Genomic DNA, 20,944 nt, shown 5'->3' with positions numbered 1-20,944 from the left:
AAAAGCAGTGTTAAGTTTGCTCAAGAGCCGAACTCAATAGTTAAAATTTAGTAAGTTAAAACTGAATCTAATGGAAAATTATTAGCAGGTACAATCCCTAATTCTAATTGTAGCTTGAGTCAAGAATGCCAAGTGGTACGGAGATAAGTAAGATGGTATGAAATCATGAGTATTATGGGCAACTCATTGTGTGAGGTGGGACAAGTCCCTCAAGGTTCCAAGTTCCATGTTTTTCACCTAAAAAAATGAAAAAGTAGAAGGGGATCAACAGTACTTCTTCATCAGTGGGTTAATAAAAACTTCCTGTGGTCACAACATGAATGTACTTAACAATGCTGAGCTGTATACTTGAAAATGATTAAGATGGCAATTTTAATGCTTTCTTTTAACCATAATAAAAAACCCGAAAAACTTCCTGTGGAGCATTTTGAAAATACTGAACATGTCTAAGCCTCATTCCTATAAACTGATTCAGTGGATCTAGTCTAGTGTAGGACACAGGCATCTATATTTTTAAAAGGTTGATTCTGCTTAAGACTGATTATATCTGATGATTCCCAAGACCCTTAGTGCTCTAATATTCAAGGTAGACCTACCCTGCACACAACAGAAATAAAAATTATGAATAACATAACTTAAAGTGACTTTTCAAGTTAATATTTGCAAAAGTATCATCATATTCATATACCGTTCATAACAAAACTTAAAATAGACTTTGTTTTAAATAAAAGGCATCTAAACATGACATCCAGATCTTTTTTTCCTTTAGAAAATATTTCAATGGAAAGGTGAGACCTGGGTTTACAAGACCTTATTCAATGAAGTTTCTACTGTATTTCCCAATGTTCGTACAGATACGATTTGCATATTTGTCTCACATTAAATAGAAAATAACATTTTCTATCATTTTAAATATTTCAACTCAGAGTTGAAATAAGGTCTAAAAACCATTCAGTCTGTAACACCTTCACTTTACAGAAGGAAAAACAAGTGATCTTTCTAGTGTACCAAGTTGAAAGATAACTTTAAAATAATAATCCAGGCAAAGTGTGTTGGCTCACGCTTGTAATCCCAGCACTTTGGGAGACCAAGGTGGGCAGATCGCTTGAAGCCAGGAGTTCCAAAACAGGCAGGCCAACCATGGTGAAACTCCGATGCTAATGAAAATACAAAATTAGCTGGGCACGTTGGCACACACCTATAACCCCACCTACTGGAGTGGCTGAGGCATGAGAATCGCTTGTGAACCTGGGAGGTGGAGGTTACGGTGAGCTGAGATCGCACTGCTGCATTCCAGCCTAGGAGACACAGGCAGACTCTATTTCAAAAAGTATCAAACCATTACCACTCCATACTGCTGATAAACAACAAACATTAAAAAATGACTAGTCGACTGGGCGCGGTGGCTCACACCTGTAATCCCAGCACTTTGGGAGGCCGAGAAGGGAGGATCACGAGGTCAGGAGATCGAGACCATTCTGGTTAACACGGTGAAACCCCATCACTACTAAAAATACAAAAAAATTAGCTGGGCATGGTGGCAGGCACCTGTAGTCCCAGCTACTCGGGAGGCTGAGGCAGGAGAATGGCATGAACTTGGGAGGTGGAGGTTGCAGTGAGCCGAGATAGTGCCAGAGTGAGACTCCATCTCAAAAAAAAAATAAAATAAAATAAAAATAAATAAATAAATAAATAAAAACGACTAGTCAAGAAACAGTAGTATTCTTACATGCCTATAAAACCTCTACAGTCGACCAGGCATGATGGCTCATGCCTATAATCCTAGCACTTAGGGAAGCCAAAGTGGGAGAATCACTTGTGCTCAGGAGTTCGAGACCAGCCAGGGCAACATACTGAAACCCTGTCTCCACCAAAAAATTGTAAAAATTAGCCAGGCATGGCAGCACATGCCTGCAGTCCCAGCTACTCAGGAGGCTGAAGTGGGAGGATCATGTAAGCCCAGCAGGTCGAGGCTGCAGTGAGCCGTGATCACACCACTGCACTCCAACCTGGGTAATAAGAATGAGATCCTGTCAAACAAAGGAAGTTCAGTGATTTGTAAGAATCTGATAAATAAAATTCTGTGCTAAAATGCTTACCTTTTAGAAGCAAATAAAGTGAACACAATGTAACAAGAGCTCTTATCTACTATATTACTTAACACTTTCTATTAAAAAAAGGATTATTCACTCATTTCAGCTACAAAACCTAATACCACATGACCTGAGCATATGCTGTTATATTTGAATACAGTGTTTGGTGAGAGTCCTTAGGGGGAAAAATTCACAACTCCAGGATATGGCAAAAAAAAAAGTTTCCGTTTTCTGCATTTCACTTCCCTTATGCAATCTCCCTAATTTCCACACCTGTTAAGATATAGGGCCCCCTGAATTAATTTCCAAAATAGCAGCAGAATCAGATAAAATTCCAGTTTAAAAGAAAAAGTCCTTTCTTTAAATAGGGCCTTTATAACTGAAAAGCTGAATATCAATTTGAAGATAGGATCACTAAAATAAAGCAAATTCATTTACGAGATGCTAAACTGTAATCTTACTACTGATCTGGCCGCCAGTTTATAATGAATAATGGCAGGAAATGACAATAAATAAGCAAGCTATGGCTTTGGAACTTACAGTGAAATAATTAGCTTTCTAAAAAAAATTTGATTAAGTATGTGGCATAATTAAGGGGAACAAATAAAGCCAACAGAACAAGTCTGTAGTACTAATATAAACTGCTATTTTATAAACATCAGACCAAAGGCAGAAAACAGCTAGATAGCCAGTCTGTGTGTGACAAAAACTATTAAAAGATAAACTAGACCAATTAACAACAATAGCATCATCTTTAAATATAAAACACCATTAGAGACCAGGCGCGGTGGCTCACACCTGTAATCCCAGCACTTTGGGAGGCTGAGGCGGGTGGATCATCTGAGGTCAGAAGTTCAAGACCAGCCTAATATGGTGAAACCCCGTCTCTACTAACAATACAAAAAAAATTAGCCGGGCGTGGTGGCATGCGCCTGTAGTCCCAGCTACTCGGGAGGCTGAGACAGAAGAATTGCTTAAACCCAGGAGATGGAAGTTACAGTGAGCCCAGATCGCACCACTGCACTCCAGCATGGGTGACAGAGCGAGACTCCATCTCAAAAAACAAAACCAAAACCACCATTAGAAATTATCAACAATGGCTGGGCGCGGTGGCTTAAGCCTGTAATCCCAGCACTTTGGGAGGCCGAGAAGGGCGGATCACGAGGTCAGGAGATCAAGACCATTCTGGTTAACACGGTGAAACCCCATCTCTACTAAAAAAAAATACAAAAAACTAGCAGGGCGAGGTGGCGTGCACTTGTAGTCCCAGCTACTCGGGAGGCTGAGGCAGGAGAATGGCGTAAACCCGGGAGGCGGAGCTTGCAGTGAGTTGATATCCGGCCACTGCACTCCAGCCTAGGCCACAGAGCGATACTCCATCTCAAAAAAAAAAAAAAAAAAAAAAAAATCAAAAATCACTTCAAACTGCCTACAGGTAATTATATTATGAGCCTGAAAAAGTAGTTTTCTGAAATACATTTCTCTTATTTCTAATCATAATGTACTAGAATTCAGCTCTCCTAACTTTAGAAAAGGCACCACTTTATAATGCAAAGCTTCTTTATAATTTCTAAAAACAATTTAAGGCCGGGCGCGGTGGCTCACATCTGTAATCCCAGCACTTTGGGAGGCCGAGGCAGGTGGATCACGAGGTCATGAGATCCAGACCATCCTGGCTAAGTGGTGAAACCCCATCTCTACTAAAAATATTGAAAAATTAGCTGGGCATGGTGGCGGGCGCCTGTAGTCCCAGCTACTCAGGAGGCTGAGGCAGGAGAATCATGTGAATCCGGGAAGTGGGGCTTGCAGTGAGCTGAGATTGGGCCACTGCATTCCAGCCTGGGTGACAGAGTGAGACTCTGTTTCAAAAAAAAAAAAAAAAATTTAAATGTTGACCAACATATACCTGTTCTTTATGTGTTCTGGTAAAAGGAATTATCAGCATCCTGCCAAGAATGAGAACTACCATACAACCTTAATTGACTGACAATGTTGCTTTCATATGTATGCCTCAAGAAAACAGCAAACAAAAAATAGTCACTATTATTTTCTGATAAGGAATCCTGGCATTAAGTTTTATACTCTTAAGAAAATTATACAAAACTCACTCAAGACAGAAGGTATTATGAAAACATCACTGTATCTTGTTTAGTTGAATACATTTTTTAAAATGAATAATCCAATTATTCATTTGGATTCATTACCTCAAAGAAAACTGAGGTAATCTGAGTGCCGAGGTATCAAATGAGTAAAGACACTGTTACAAGGCAGTATTGCACCTGAATTATGAAAGCAGAATCTCACAGCAGCAACTTTAACTAAGAAATTTCATCTAGAAAGAATTTATCACAAAAAATCACTAACTTTGATTACCATGTGTATTTAGAGTTGGAGTACAATCCAACTCTTACCCATTTTGTGAATTTTTCAAAAAGCACTAAAATCTTAGGAAGTAGAAACCAAGCTTTAGAAACAGTTTTTCACAACAAAATTTATTAGAAGAATAGTGGTTTTGCGAAGTCTAGCATCCAGTGAGAACTACCATACACAACATTACAGCTGGGAATGTTTCTCCAAAATGTCATGGTCAAATTATACAATGGAACCATTAAATCTTACACATGCACGAAAGAACTAGCGCTTTGACGTACAATGCAAAAAAAAAAAAAAAAAAAAAAAAAAAAAGAGGGGGGACCACATGGATTAAAATTTTAAGTACTCATCACATACATTAAGACACAGTTTTAGTCCAGTCAAAAATCAGAACTGCATTAAAAAATTTAATGTAGTGCAATCAAACCAAAAAACTTAATTTGTGATCATAAGTGCTCTACTACATAAACATTGATCATAGCGAGGAACAAAAAGTTCAAATCACACAGTACAAAAAAAATCTGTAAATAAATATAAACTACAGTACAAGAGAAATATTAAATTATACAATTCCATCAAACTGTAAACAGTATATTGAAATGAGGTCCATAAGAGTAAAGGGGGTTCCTGTTTAGTTGTATGACACTTGAACTTCTAGAAATCTGAAAGATGCCATTTTCCATATCTCCAAAGACTATGGGTTTTATATGTGGAGAGAATTTATTTTAGATGTAAGATATCAAATATTAAAGCAGAGGAAGAATCTATTTTGTTAACCACAGATAGTACTGCAGAAAACAAAAGTGATTTTAAGAGACAAGTCTTAACGTTAAAGATGCAAAGGACTAAAACACTGGAATTAGAACTTCGCATCAGAAAAAACTTGTCACTGAGAACTTCAAGGCTACAAAATACACTGACAAAACTGTCTGCTGATATGCAGACCTAGACCTCTGCTAATTTTTTTTGACATTTTACATACTCATGTTACAACACCAACTTTGGCAGAATCACTACTGATAAACTCAAAGCACTCCTGGCCCAATGGTTCCATCACAGTGGCCAGTGCACAAAATTCTCTAAAGACATTGCATAAACTAGAATGTAGAGGTCAGACACCCAAGGACCAGTGCTTGAATTTAGTAGTAGTTATCGTGAAGAAGCAAGAGCCACATCAAGAAGGAACTGCATCTGTTAACAGCTTACAGAGCAGTTAGGAATGTCTTTTGTTTTAGTTGTGCTGGCTATTAGTGGCATTTAAAAATATATAGTTTAACTGTGTGTGTGTGTGTGTGTGCGTGTGTGTGTGTGTGTGTAGTGTGCTGGCTATACATTTATGTACTTTAAAAAAAAAATACACTGTTAACAGGAACCCCCATATTATCTGCTCAGTAGTAATAACTGAATATATAGAATGCCACTATAAGAGTGTGAGGCACCATGTGCTGGAGAGTTATATGCAGCTTTAAAATCTGTTTGGCTGAGTTATACCTGGATACCTGAACTGAGTTTTTAAAGTTGACATTCATCAGATGTGCTACCAGCACGTTGAAATAAAAGCAAAACAGAAAAATACAAGTCACTGTTAGGTTTAAGAATAGCATCAAAGTACCTGAATTGAGTGAGAAGAGTGTGTAAACTGTCCCTGAGGGTTTTTAAACAGTGTGTACAAGCTGGATTCCTAAGAACATTAGTTTTATTAAACAGTATGGACTGATAAAATAGCAATGTCTGACAGCTTTAAGTGGAGGTTATAAAGAATTATATGCAAACACTCCAAATGTATAGTTTATACATTTTTTTTCAAAGCAGCAATAAGCTGCTGTAAAGTATACATCCCATCAGAACAAGCAACATGTGGGAATCAGATAAAGGTTTCTATCTTAGTCTGGTTTTCTGACAGCACGGCATATCAATATCCAATGACTATTATCATTCCTAGATCAGAATGTAACTAATTTCGACTAGCAATATAGGATTAGACTTTTAATCAAACACTTTGCTATTACATACTAAAATTCCTTAAACTTACTAGTGCTGGTAATACTAACCTAGTTAATCATCCCCCCCTCGTTTTAGAAATATACCCTTCCACAACTTAAAAACATTAAGATCCATTTTCAGTCCTCTGGTGTAAAAAGCATGTCAGTGAATTAATATTAAAAATTTACAAAGTAAAAAGGCTTGAATTTCAGCCAAAGATTCTAAATACTGCTCATTCCCTGAAGACTTAAAGGGGGAGAGAATCCCTACCCATTTTCCTAGTGATTTATTTTTCTAAAATGGTCTGAAACAAATTTTTATTTTGGGGAATCTTCCCCCTCACCTTCTCTCAAATTCCAAATTCTTAAGCTTGAAATGCTTAATAAGAGAAAATGAGGCAATCACTTGGAATTGCTAGAAAGGTACAAAATGTTATTGTCTTTTTTTAAAATAAGATTTATATAAATGTGATCTGACCCCATATTATGTAGTATGTTTTATATTTCTAAATAATCATCCTAAAACTTACAGTACCTAAGACTCTGAAGATAAATTAAGACTTTAGTGTTGTAACAGAAAAAGTGCTGAATTATCCCTTTTCTAGTACTTTAAACATTTTGGACAAGTGCTTTCCTAGTGACAGTGAAGTTTACTATATAACCTTCCACCACCAAGCAGGAAAAATAAAAAAAGCCACCTGGATGAAAAAAAAGACTTTTAGGAGTGTAGCACCGGGCATACCAAATAATAGAAGTTGTTTCGCTCATTCTGAGGGGGTAAAAATATTGTAGATTGAAATTCTATTTGGCTACTGACTGTTAAAAATCCCTGCTCTACTGTGTCAGTGTCCTGTGTCCAACTACCCCCAGCCCCCCACCCCTAGTCCCCTTACACACTATCCACTGAGAATCTAATCTCTAAAGAGATTATTTTAAAATTTATGTTGTCAGGACATACCTGAGAAAGGGTGCAATTATGCAGAACAAGGAACCCAAGACTGCACTAATACTGGTTACAGGTTCATAAATTCTTTCCCAAGACAAATCTAAAAAGTTTAAGAGGTATGGATCTTCAAATATGTCTTACTGCTTTAGATTTTTTTGGTATGTGTGTAGGGTCATTTCCAGTGTTGATCATCTTGAGCATGTTCAATGACAGTTCAAGATGGGGTAAAAAGTTTTTCCACATTCAAATAATAGAGATTAAATATTATAATAATATTTGCTACATCCAATAAATCTATGATTAACTAAAAGTGCTTGCTTTTTAGCTTTTCTTGATACAGCTCTAAATGAACTGGAAACCGTAAAATTACCCCCCAAACAGCTGCAGAATTAGCTCATGCTCTATTGTCAAATCAACATTAATTAGCCTCGATTCTCATTTTTAAACAATCTACAAGATTTTTCTATCAAATCAAGATGGCCTAACTTCACCACATTATCTTGTGACTCACTTTTAGTATTACAGGGCAGAATTTTTAGCCTCTTCTCAGAAGTCTACATGCTTTTTCCATCCTACTCCACCCTCCCCACCCCAATCTCCTTCCGAACACTTAGGGCTTATAGCTACAGTGTTGTGTTACAGGGCTAACGTCTGCTTCTTTAAAAGGTGACTGCTAGATTATTCAGGAATGAGGATACGCAAATAATGTCCTCTATTTTTCTTTCCATCACCATGTTCACAAATGCTATTCAAGTCTCCAGTACAGAATTAAACCAAAATAAACTAAGAAGAAAGAGCCTGGAGTTCTGTCTTCTTTGTACCACAATTATACGTTTTTCCTTTGCAGATTTTGAAAGCAATTAATTTTCTTTAAAAAATTCCTAGATAGCTTAATAGTCTCCTAAATGGGCTGTTCTGCTGAAGCCATCAAGTTTTTAGTAATACTAGCCTGACCAAAGCATTAATGAAGACCAAATTCTAATTAAAGGTAACAAGGAAAACAATCTTTGATATCTTCAAGAAGGCCAAAATTTAGCGTATAACTTTCAATATCTCCTATAAAACATAAAGTGGAGCACAATTCTGTCTATTGCCATATTCTATCACCAGTGACAGCAACCTGAATACACAGAAAAGACTGGTTAATATGAAAACAACCTCAATTTAATGAAAGAATTATAAAAGCAAAAATACATGGTCTCAAAAGGAAATCTACAAAGATAAAAGCTGTTAAAGAAAATGATGCCAATCTGTCATATAACTGCTCAAAATATTTTCAGCTTCTGACATCGAGCTGACTCAATTTGTTTTATGAAAAGAAATGAATCCATGCTTCACTATTATGGGTCAATGAGATGTAAGAGAATCACAAAGGCTTAGAACCAGGCCTAGCACTGTGTGCTTACTTGGGGGTAGAGGGAGAACAGATAGCTCACTAGCAGCTCAAAGGTTGCTATGTACTGCCTAATGACAGAAGGTAGTTATGATATTGGTGTTAACAGGTAGTTGTTTTTAGTCTAATTTAGAGTTCTCTCCGAAACTTGGGAACTAAACTTCTCATTGTGCCTTTTATAGTTTTTACCATCTGATCCCACATAGCTCATACTATAGCTAAGATAAATGTTGGGGAAAAGAAATGCCAATTGGTTGAGGTATTGGTTTATATAAGATAACCAGAGTTCTAAAAGCACTTCAATATCGTAAAGTAAAAGTGTACCAAATAAAGCTAATACACACTTCACACTTGTTGAGCTTGCTCACCAGAACTGAACAGTAATTAACTTCACATAAGGACCCCTATTATCACACAAAGCCTTACTCATATTCATGATCTGCTGCAGCAAAGGTTTATCAAGCAACATCTAAACTTCAGAACAACAAACTTAATATTAAAAAGTATTATACACAAATATAAATTATTTTTCCTGAAAGAGTGACCTTGTCCTTCATGGTATTTGGGGAACAGAAAAAAAGTGTATAGCTCATCACAAACATAATTCAGAGTCACTTATAAGCCCACTGACCAAAGTAATATACTACATTACTGTCAAGCTGGATGACCACGCTGTCTCAGAAATGAGAAAGCTAAAAATAAAAATACCAACTAGATATCCTTGCACAGAATTAGTGTTTTTGATTTTATAGTGCCATAGCGTATCTACCCTATAATATCAAGGTTCTCTGAAAATGCAAAAAATTATTTTAAATACATTATTTCCTATCAATAGTTCCAAGAGTGTTATATATTAATAATTTAAGTAATGTTATCTGCCTACTGGAAAATGTGAGGAAAAATAGCTTTCATGACAAAGACAGTTGTGAACTACACTTTCCCATACCATAAAAATGGTCAACTGTTGTTTGGGCCATGCAAAACTCTGATTAGCAGAAATTAAGCGTGCTAACAGAACAATCTCTATTACACATTTGTGAGGACATCCCCAAACCAGAATATCTACACTGAAAGTGCCAATACAGAATAGTGGCGAATCAAGATATAAATCAAATATTAAGGAATCACTGCGGCACCAAGACTGCCAGTCAGCCGTGTGATGAGCCACCTCCGAGAAATACATGGTATAATGGAACTCTGAACACAAAATTTAACATTAAAAGTGCACCTGAATATTACAAACTAACTTTACAAAACCTATAATAAGGTAAAATATATATCTTTCGAAATATTCCAGCAGCTTTTTGTTTTTTTTTTTTTTTTAAGTTTTTCTTTTTTGAGAGGCTCATGAAATTTAAAAGGGACCACTAGCTAATTTCAACCATGCTTCACAAAACAATAATGGCTATTTTATATTGCAGTTACCAATGTAATGCAATTAGTGCTTTAAAATAATCTACACTCAAAAAAAGAGAGAGAAAGAGAGAGACCTTTGGAGGAAATATGCTTATTCAAAAGCTTCTTGGAAAAGAAAATTTACCTGAATATCAAGTCATGACTGATCTCAAGTGTAATGTTTAAAAGCTTCACAGACATGAATATTACAATCTTCAGGTCTCAGGACTTTTAATCTGAGAAAGTTTAGAGTTTGGTTTGTTTTTTAAATTCACTTTCTAACCAAAACAAATAATAGAAGTACTCAAATTTTCACTATTTACAACTCTCAGCCTACAATCTGAAATGACACAATACAAGTTCTCTTATTTAAACTGCAGCATTAAAGGGTAGGCACACCATTCTTCTGCTGCTCGATTGTCATCCACTGAAACACACATAGAAAATATTTATGTTAGTAAAATGATCACTCCATGTACACTACAATGACAAAATTTACATAACTCAACTCATACATCACTTATATAGACTACCACATAGGATTAAACCTCTCTGAACAGTAAACTCTACAAAAGTTGAACTTTTAGGGCCAGATTTTTAATGGGCCTTTAGTGATGTCTTTCTGAGAGGGGATAAAAGCAAGCACAAATTAATTTTCTCAAAGAACCTTTTTGCAGCAATCCTGGGCTACTGAATATCCCAAACATTACACAAAAAGGTACTATGGCTGCAATTAATTGTGTGCTGACAAATTCTTAAGTGTGTAACAAAGGAGGCATTCCTTCATAAGCTTAGTCCTTTGCTTTCAGCAAACTTTCTAAGATTTCCTTCAATTGCAGATGAAAACCACATTTCAAAAGGAATTTTTATTGCAACTTCCAGCTAGGTGACAAAATATTGTAGAATCATAAAATGCTACTGAACCCAAACTGTTTTTTCTGTTAAGAAGTCTAGAAATCTAAGGGGAAACAGGCTCAGTTATCCACTGATTAAACTGCTACACAAAATAAACAAATCAAGAGGAACCCACACCCAAGCTATGTCAAGAATGAGCAGTGCATGTATTTTAATAACAGCAATGGTGTGCCTAACCTTTGAACACACAAAGGTGTGTTGAGGGAAAACTTAACCTAATTTAATTAGTTGCTCCAAAGTTTCCAGGCAAGAATTTATGCCTTGGAAATATCTGGACCTCCCCTCAAACTGTTAGTATCCATCTGAAATCAACATCTAACCAACGCTCCAAGTTTAATTTTATTTTAAATACTGAAACTCCAATGTTTGTTTTTGGTTAAGCATTTAGAAGGGCCTGACCACCTTTCTCAGCAGATTAGAATATACAGTATATGTGGTGTGGATTTTGTTTTGCACAAATAGTAATCTGATCACAATGAAAAATTAAATTCCAGGGGCTTTGCTTATTCTTGCAAAAACCGCAGAAAATAAACTTTCCTTACTTTCATTTTAAAAGCCCATCTCAAAAAAAGCTTAGATATTCTTCAAGGAGTGCTTATACAAACATGATCTCAAAGGTCCTGAACTGTGTGCTAAACAACCACAAATATCAGCTAATTATCAGAAAAAGTCAAGAAGGGGGTATTATGTAGGATGCCAAAAAAAGAGAAAACAATTCTAACCAATAAAATTAAAAAAACAAAACAAAACAAAACAAAACAAAAACCTCTCCCACCCTTCTACTAGTATTTGGATCAGTTAAAAAAGGAATTCCAATGAGTTTGACTTCTGATTGAATTATTGTTAGAACTGATATGCATCCTGAATCTTATCAGGTTACCTTGGGGTTGTTTTTTTTCTCTCACTACAAACATGGATCCTTCATTAACATGGATACTGGGCAGACTACTGAGGCTGTAAAATCTAAGTATCACTTTTGCAATATCATAATTAGTTACACACATTTCTTTCCCTATTTCTCCCATCCCCAATAAACAGATCTTGAATATCTTAATTCAGTTGCTTCAACGATACTCAGTCAGTTAGCACATCAATTCTGTAAAAGGACTGAAGATTACAAAGAAACCTAGTTTGCTAAAATGAGGCATCCTCCATTGTTTTATGTAATGTACCCTGACTGCTCCTGAGTAAATACGGAGCTCGTCCTCCATGAGATAAGGCTATATCCTCACTTGTTGGTGAGACCAAATTCTACCCTTAGAAAATCTCAAATGAAATTACAGCAAAGGTAGTGTTCAAAGTAATTAACTGAAGCATTTCTGAAGGTAGTGTGTGCACATTTTCCACCGCCTTCCCCTCTGGGTGAGCACTAATAGCTTGCTAATTTGTTAAGTAAATTTAATAGTGAGAAGAAAATTATAAAATGTAACTATAAATGACCCAATAATTATGTCAGTGAATAACCAAATTTCTCAAACTCAAAGGTTCATTGTTCTTCTTAGTTTTTTCTTTAGTTTAATCCTTCAATTAGTTGAATCGTAGATGAAAAATGTGAGTAATTTTGTATTATAAGATGGCTTTCCAATTTGCAGTGATAAAGCTCCCAGTATGACAGACGTAGTTTCTAAAAGGGGGCTTTTTTTCCTCTTCTTTTTTAAAAAGTAAAAACAAATATAACTTAAGAAAAAACAAAAAACCAAAACAAAACAAAAAAGCATGCAGGCTCTACAGGCAAGGAGTCCACTTCCATGTATCTGTTCTCTGTGAGGTAACTCAATTCTCTTTTGTAGAGAAACATGCAAAAGGCCAAACATATTCCGAGCCATACTGCACATGAAAAATTTAAAATATGCAACATTCAGAATGCACATTTCATCTCTGTACACACAAGTCAATGCAAAATCTGCAAAGAAACAAGTGTCACAGTAAATGAAATTACGTGCAAGCAATGATAGCTGAACAATGATGCAGTAGTGCTCACCCAGTTTGTACAGTAATTGGCACTCTACAGTATTCCTACTCGTTTTTTGATTCATTTGCACTTTGTGCTGCCTCTCCCTGGGGATCTAATTCAATTTTTACAGAAACATCTGGCCCCTCCGACCTCATTAATTTCATCTTTTTCTTTGGAGGGTTTTTCAAAGTGCCCAGCCTCTCCTTTACTTTGTACTCCAGTGTACTGTGGGGAATCCCATAAATACTCTGAGCTTTGGAAACACTCATTTTTCCACTCATAACCACTGAGATTGCTTCCTCCAGTATCTCACTGTTGTACTGTCTGTAACGCCCTCTTTTCTTCCGAGGCTGCTTGGAGCCAGGGTCTCCTTCTTGATCCGATGTGGGATATGGCTGTCCAGAGGTAGACTGCTCAGCATCTGAGCCCCAAGAATCGGGTCCAGCATCTAACATGCTTTTTCTATTTTGTTTTGGAAGAATAGCCCTTAATTTTTTACTAAGCGCGCTCTCCGTTTGTGAACCCATTACCAAAGAGCTATAGCTGTACTGATCACCAGTGCGAGACTCCCAAGAAAGATCCATTCCTCGAACTTGTGGTATCTTTAAATCTACAGGAGATGAATGGCTCACATCCTTTTTTCCATCTTGTTTTGCTTGAAGTGCCATTTTTGGAAAAGCAGAGTTTTCTGCAAGAAAAGGAAGGTCACTGATGTTGCTGAGTGCACCATTTCCCCTGAACTTCATACGGCTGAGGTTGAACTCGTAATGTGGTTTTGCCCAAGAGGCTTCCCTGGATAATATTAAGTGTTGTCCATGATTCTGTAATCCAGATGGCCCAAGGCTGGCAGCTGTGGACAATTGGTTTCTGCTCAGTAGTTCTTCACTAATCTGCAGGGATCGAGCCAGTGGAACTTTGAGTGATGTGGAGTGTCCAAAACCTTCCCTGGTTCCATCCTGTAAGCTTCTTGGAGGTACCCCATCACCACTCCGAAGTCCGTCTGGGCGGTACTGGCTGGGTCTCCCAGGTCGCCTAATTGGATGGAAGGAAACTGATGTGAGCAGGACTTGCACAGGTAGGGAGGGATGGGTGAGGGGACCACTCCTTTATTAGAAGGCCTTGCTTGGGTAACATCACTTTGTGTTATTTATTTATTTTTCTCTAAAATTAAAAAAAAAATGGTCTCGGCAGTTAGTTTTAAAACTTGTTCACAAAAAAGGAAAAAGGAAAAAGAAAAAAAATCAGGAGCTTTTTGGGCAAAGAAAAATTAAACCTGTCAGCTGGTCTCTCTGGTTGGGTTCACAAATTTTCGGAGAAAAAGTTTCGCGCAACTGTCTGAAAATAGCATCTTAATTATTAATTACAAAGTAATCATCACTCTCCATAGATCTACACAGAATTGTGTTGCCAATGTGACGTTACCACTAAACAAGTACAGTAATAAAAGAGTAAGCCAAATTAGTTATTTTAATTCAATATATTCAACATTCATGACAACTAGTTTTAAAACTGAAACCATATACATTACTGGAACCCATAGATAATTGCTCATTTATCCCACAAACAAGTTGATATTCATCATCAAAAATCAAACAATTCCAAATAATATTGCTTATTTTGCTTGGGGGGGAAAATATGTATATATGGCTAACAGCCCCAAAGGAGAAAAAAAAAAAACTCCCCAACAAACCAAACCAAAAGACCCACTGCATTATAACTTACCACATGTCTTCATTTTAAAACACTACTAGTTGCAGATACATGAGTATCATGATTTTCCATTTGAAATAATCCAAGCTTAAAAGAAATTACTCTTTATTTACCCCTTAAGTTCTACTCAAGGTAATTACTGTCAGAGGGATATAAACAAGTTTTTAGCAGTTTTCTCTGGCTTAAAAAAAAACTCCCTTCTTGAAATACCAACACCTATTTTGAAATTTCAAATGGACGGCTTTCAAATAATGTTTAAAAAGTCAATTATTTAGACAAAGTTAATTCATAAGGTTTTGACTTTCACAATAGGGAAAGATTATCAATATTAAGACTGACATGTGGCAAAACACGCCCAAGCGGGTGATTACATTAACTAGGCGTAAAACAGGGCTTCTCAGAAACGATAAACCAGTTATGTTCTACAAAACTGTATGGGGACTACTATCATCAGTAACACAGTTAGGATAACACTGAATATTCAACTAAAAGATGGGCAATCCTATTGGTGCATTTTTCTTCCATAAAACCAGTAGAAAACACTTTCCATTCAGAGGGACAAAAACAGCAACTTCAGCCATATAATACATGAACCTGGTAGCCAAGTTTACAGTGAATCTTAAGCAAAGGATGTGTTTATGCAAACTGCACATGGACTTTTACATGTGTCCTTAAATTACACAACTCGAGGTTTTTTTTTTTTTGGCGACAGGGTCTCGCTCTGTCAGCCAGGTTTGAGTGCAGTGCTGTGATCATGGCTCACTGCAGCTGTGACCTTCTGGGCTCAAGCAATCCTCCCAACTCAGCCTTCTGAGTAGCTGGGACTACAGGTGCACACCACCACGCCTGGCCAATTTTTCCATTTTTAGTAGAGACGGGGTTTTGCCATATTGCCCAGGCTGGTCTCGAACTCCTGACCTCAGGTGATCTGTCCACTTCAGCCTCCCAAAGTGTTGGGATAACAGGCGTGAGCCACCACACTCGGCTCAAGTATCTTTTGATATATAAATAGAACCCAAAGATTTGGGAACATGCTGACTTATATCTAGTATAAACCATAGTGAAAAGAAAGGGTTAAGAAAAAGATTAGTAAACTATGCATAATGCATTAAATTAGTACTTTCTGGAAATGAAAAGTTTTGGAATTTTAGAGAAAGGGAGATTTTAGAAGTCTGTAAAGGAATCCTTCTATTTGAAGGTAGTTAACAGTAAGTTGGAAGAGGTTAGTCCACTTAGCATCCACTTGTTCCTTTAATATCTAAGTAACTTCCCCACATTGATAATCTGAAAGTTAAATAAGACTAAGTATTAACTAATTTAAACTTACCAAGTTACTTTTCGTATCTAGATAAAGTTGATTTTTTGTCACACAGTTTTATAGAAATGCTTTTTCAACATGGTATCTGAATGTCTTTATTAATATCTGACTTTTCTAGTTGGTTATTAGATATACACAGGGAGAAGACAGTTCTTATACTATAAAATCAGGGAGTCAGAGAATTTACTTTAGTCTCCTAAGAGTTATCAAAACTGAGCAAGTAATAATGTCTTGGTAGCCTAAGATGGTTATGCATCAACATCTACAATCAGTCTTTCAGAAAACTACATTTTCTGAACTGCCAGAGTTAAAGTACAGTTTAAATCAACCACCAAAATCAAACCCAAAAGAAACAAAAATGAACACACATACACACAAATCCCACTAGAGATACCAAGTATTGGAGCTCAATTTTCATTAAACTGCTTCAACACACATAACAATGTCTTTATATCTAAACTTTAGAATTATTTAACTTGAGTTTCACACTCCAAAACATGCCACAACAAAAAGTCTAAAGAAATAATTGCCATACTCATGGTTATTTACTATTTGTACTAAACTGACAAAAACTCATCTGTACTAGCCAATTTTACTTTGCACAGATTGCATTTTTACTTGATCTATGGTCCATATTTATAAATGACTTACTTAGAAGGGTTATTTTTTAAAATGTAAAAGGAGACTGGCATCAACCTTTGATGAATTATCTATATGAAACTGTGTAAGGCTACAAATATTCTCCCTTACCCGTTCCCTTGAGTACTGGAGCAGCCTGGAGAGTGGCTCAGGGAAGTGCTGCCAGCACATGGACTTTTCTTAGTGGACAGATCAAGTACACCGTCTGCAGAGACACAAAGAAACACCTGAGGATATTAAAAGCTAGGAGCAAATGTAAACTGAGTAGGCTAAAAATGAAAAAGCAGTAAGTAGGCTTATTCAACTAAGCAGATACGCTAGTCATATATTTGAGTTATAAAAATCAATTCAATCCTGAAACAACATAAATTTAGCAAGGCATGTTATACTTAATATCCTCAAGGGCTAAATATATTATTAATGGGGCAAAAAGAAAAGATAAAACATATTACTGAAGATGTTAAGATATAGTGAAATACTAGAAATAGCAGTTTACATAGCATGAGGTCCGCTGTTACCAGAATTTTTAAGACTCCATTTTCTAAATTTTCCTTGATCAAAGCATACAAGTTTTTAATGTCCCACAGTGGCATACAAACTATAGAACCAAATCCCTCAAGAGCTAAATCTACCTGAAACTCCAAAAGTACATACAAGTTGGATATAGAAAATTTTAAATAAGATATAAAAATTGTTTTTAAATGTAAGTTTTTGTCATTAAAGCACATGTATATACTAAACAAGATGGTCTGTAAGATGAATCAGTTAATGATTTATGATTTGGGTGTGTCCTAATAGTTTTCTAGACCACTATAAAAAATGTATACTTGTATTCAATCTTTTTTTTTTTTTTTTTTTTTTTTTTTTTTTTGAGACAGAGTCTTGCTCTGTCGCCCGGGCTGGAGTGCAGTGGCGCGATCTCGGCTCACTGCAAGCTCCGCTTCCCGGGTTCACGCCATTCTCTCGCCTCAGCCCTTCTCTCGCCTCAGCCTCCCGAGTAGCTGGGACTACAGGCGCCCGCCACCACGCCCGGCTAATTTTTTGTATTTTTAGTAGAGACGGGGTTTCACCGTGTTAGCCAGGATGGTCTCGATCTCCTGACCTGGTGATCCGCCTCCCAAAGTGCCGGGATTACAGGCGTGAGCCACCGTGCCTGGCCTGTATTCAGTCTTTTAAAAAAAATTGCAGATTCAAAATTCAATTACTGGATTTTATGAATGTAAGAATTTTTCAATTAAGAAGACATTAAAAATTGGTGAAGAAAGCTGAAAGAAAGAAGAATGAAACTGTCTTGATATTGATGAGAGCCTGGAAGTACAACCATTTTTTACTGCAACTAGACCAAATCGCAAATTCATGTTAATACATAAAATTAGAAGACTTTCTTTTCCCTCAAAGACATTTTTCTCCTTATTGAAATACCTGGAAAAGAAATATTTTAAAGCTACCACTCTGACCGAAATTAACAGAATAAGATAATACACAATGTCTTTGACTTTCAGTTGGCCAGCAGAGGGGTCTTACAATCTAGTTACGTTAAAAATTACCCCAGAGTAGAAGCTACTTACAAATTGTATCGGAGGACATTTTATTTCAGGCTGTTAGAAATAAACAGGCAACTGAGTTTGTAAACAAAAAATCACTACACTCATAAGTAAGAGTTTCGTCCTTTAGAGTCACTAATATTTCTAAAAATATAATTATAAGCTTATAGAACCAATTATCCTATTAGACATCTAACCCAATTATACATCTAAGCAGCAAATGTACTGCTTACAACATTTCCAACCAAAGACACTATTATTTAAAGACAAGTCAAATAGTCAATTTGTCTAATCAAACAGGCAATATATTTTAAGTCTACCACTAAAAATATTGTGCTTTTTAGTTGAAAACACATTCATTAAGGAAATATAATTTAAAATTTTTTTACTTCATTTGAAGTCTACATACTATAATGCTATCATGTAGTTCAAATTCCTCTTTGTAAGAGCATGCTGTCAATATAATGTATCATCTCTTAAGTGTAACAGTAGTTATAACCAGTTAAATTAGACTAAGTGGTATCATTTTATGTTAACCTCCATTAATAGTTTAAATATAATTCTATGTTGTCATTCTCCTAATATAAACCTGAAGCTTCTGACGCAATATTTAGAGTGAAGAGATCTTTAATGAAAACTACCAATTTGTGGAAAACAATCATCAATAAAAAAGATACAACTTTGTAAATATGATAACCAAAGGTACATGAGAAATGTGAACAAGGAGGAGGTCTCCTGTCAATAAATCTCTCAGAACTCAGATATTTTGTTTGCTGTTCACCACACAGGAAAAGGATAAAAGCAAAGGAAAACTACTCAAAAGAAAATTCATTTCAAAGAGGTTATTTAAGAATTAAATGTATTTTCCAAAATAAGCATGTATTTCTCACCAATAAATCTACATAATCTCATAACCTTTCTGTATACTCAAGATTTCTATGACAATAAAATCTCATTAGTACAGACATCACCAATTTACAATTTGTAGTGGTTCAAACAGTGGCTGAGTTGAAATGCTTGCTTCAATTTTTGTAAATTAAAGGTAAAATGAGATCACAAAGCAACAGGAATATCTACTGAAGAAAATAAACTTCAGAGACTCAAGAAACATTTGCTAAACAAAACTGATAACCTCTTAACTTCATCACTTAGTGTCCTCATCAACAAATTTCCTTTTTGAAATACTTTCAAGTTAGTCAGTGGATGTGTGTGTTTATGTATGTGTTTCTGTATTTATAAAACATTGAATATACTTAACAACCTAAAGTATGTTTTGCTGCTTTCTCTATTTGTAACCCTAGTAGTTTCTTTTTCAAAATTCAAATACATGTTTTTCCTTATGATCTCATTTGCAGAGCATATAACTTATACTTACAAGTAGAGGCATATTTCTCTGACAGGTGCTAGTCCTAGAAAATTTATAGTTAAGGGGAAAACTTACTTTTCCATAGGAGTTTTAAAAAACATAAAAATACTATGGAAAATATAAAATGCTTATATAAATATCAAGCAAATGAAAGATTAGTGACAACTGTTAACCACCTGACTTTCCTGAGTGGTACATCAATCATGACCATGAACTGCTGACAGATAAGGCTGTAACAACTTTAGCTGTACTTCTCCATCATTGCATAGTAAGAAATAATTTAAAAATCACATTAGTTTTTATGCTATTATTGTTGCTGATGCTCTACTTGCCAACACTTTTTTTTTTCTCCCTAAATTAAAGTATTCTGATAAGATAGAGGAGACCTTGACATCAGACCATACCTTGTTCGCTAGGTTCTGACTGAGACTTTCTGACAGTAAGGTCCAGAGGTGAGTCTTGGTCAGCCATGAGAAGTTTGCTGAGCACAGGGTTCTGAGTAGTTGCAGCCGTGGGAGAGGTGGTGACTGGAGATGCTTTCGGCAGGCTTTGGTTCTTTGTGCTATTGGGCTGGCTGGGGTCCTGAGTAGAGCTATTTTTTGAGGTATATTCAGCAGCAAATTGTTGGATCATTCGCTGCATGATCTCACGGGCCACTAGGGGAATATTGGGGTCGGAGACCCAGGGACTGTCTGTAAATAAAGATTTATTTACTTTTAAAGTGGGACAATGTACTTAGAAAAAACAGCTTTCAAGTAAACATAAAATTTCATTTTATTTTTCTTAAAATGCAGTTATCTTAAAAATAGTATCTCCCCTTTGACTTATATTTTCTAAGCTTTTGAGTTGTCAATTTTTAAAAATAAAATTTTCATTAAAATAATTCTAAACATTTTCCCCCAATATAATAATTGAACATTATGAAATTAAATAAAGGGATAACAACTAGAATATCTTCTGGGCAAGAATCACTTACCTGACACAGAAATCCCAAAACCCTTCTCTTAGGAAATAATTACTTTCATGTTAACATACCTATAGGTCACATCAGGTTTCCCTAGATTTTTTCCTCAGTCACCTTCTCCTAAATATTTGAAGAATGCATTACTGAGTTCATGAGTGCTGAATTTACTTTATATTAAAGACAGAAGGCGTACCAAGATTATAAAAGGAGATACTTAATTTTCAGATCCATTTTAGGCTAGGGCAACCATTCTCACACTTTAATGTTCATCAGAATCACCCTGATGGCTTGCAAAAACAGATTGCTGGGTTCTCTCCCCAGAGTTTCTGATTCAGTAGTTCTAGGGTGGGCT

The 20,944-nt window shown here is 36.0% G+C and overlaps 2 protein-coding genes across 12 annotated transcripts in view; both read right to left on the bottom strand.

The window, feature by feature from the left end:
• PGAM1 (phosphoglycerate mutase 1) overlaps positions 1-20,944 on the bottom strand; it is a 1,080,404-nt gene that overhangs the window by 483,769 nt on the left and 575,691 nt on the right. The window lies entirely within an intron of this gene.
• Positions 1-20,944, bottom strand: part of LCOR (ligand dependent nuclear receptor corepressor) — a 164,332-nt gene that overhangs the window by 28,110 nt on the left and 115,278 nt on the right. For 9 of the 11 annotated variants that reach the window (XM_050802833.1, XM_050802835.1, XM_050802839.1 and 6 more), the window contains 2 exons: positions 20,033-20,320; positions 16,830-16,923 (listed from right to left, as the gene is read on the bottom strand). In XM_050802833.1, the coding sequence (XP_050658790.1) occupies positions 16,830-16,923; positions 20,033-20,320 (382 nt within the window). Of the gene's footprint in view, positions 1-4,564; positions 14,084-16,829; positions 16,924-20,032; positions 20,321-20,944 lie in introns of those variants that run through there. The other 2 variants (XM_050802842.1, XM_050802843.1) reach the window with 1 other exon arrangement.

The sequence above is a fragment of the Macaca thibetana genome, chromosome 9 (genome assembly GCF_024542745.1).
Source record: "Macaca thibetana thibetana isolate TM-01 chromosome 9, ASM2454274v1, whole genome shotgun sequence".
NCBI classification, from domain to species: domain Eukaryota; kingdom Metazoa; phylum Chordata; class Mammalia; order Primates; family Cercopithecidae; genus Macaca; species Macaca thibetana.
Note: the sequence above shows the minus strand (reverse complement) of the source record. Positions and strands in the feature narration are given on the sequence as shown.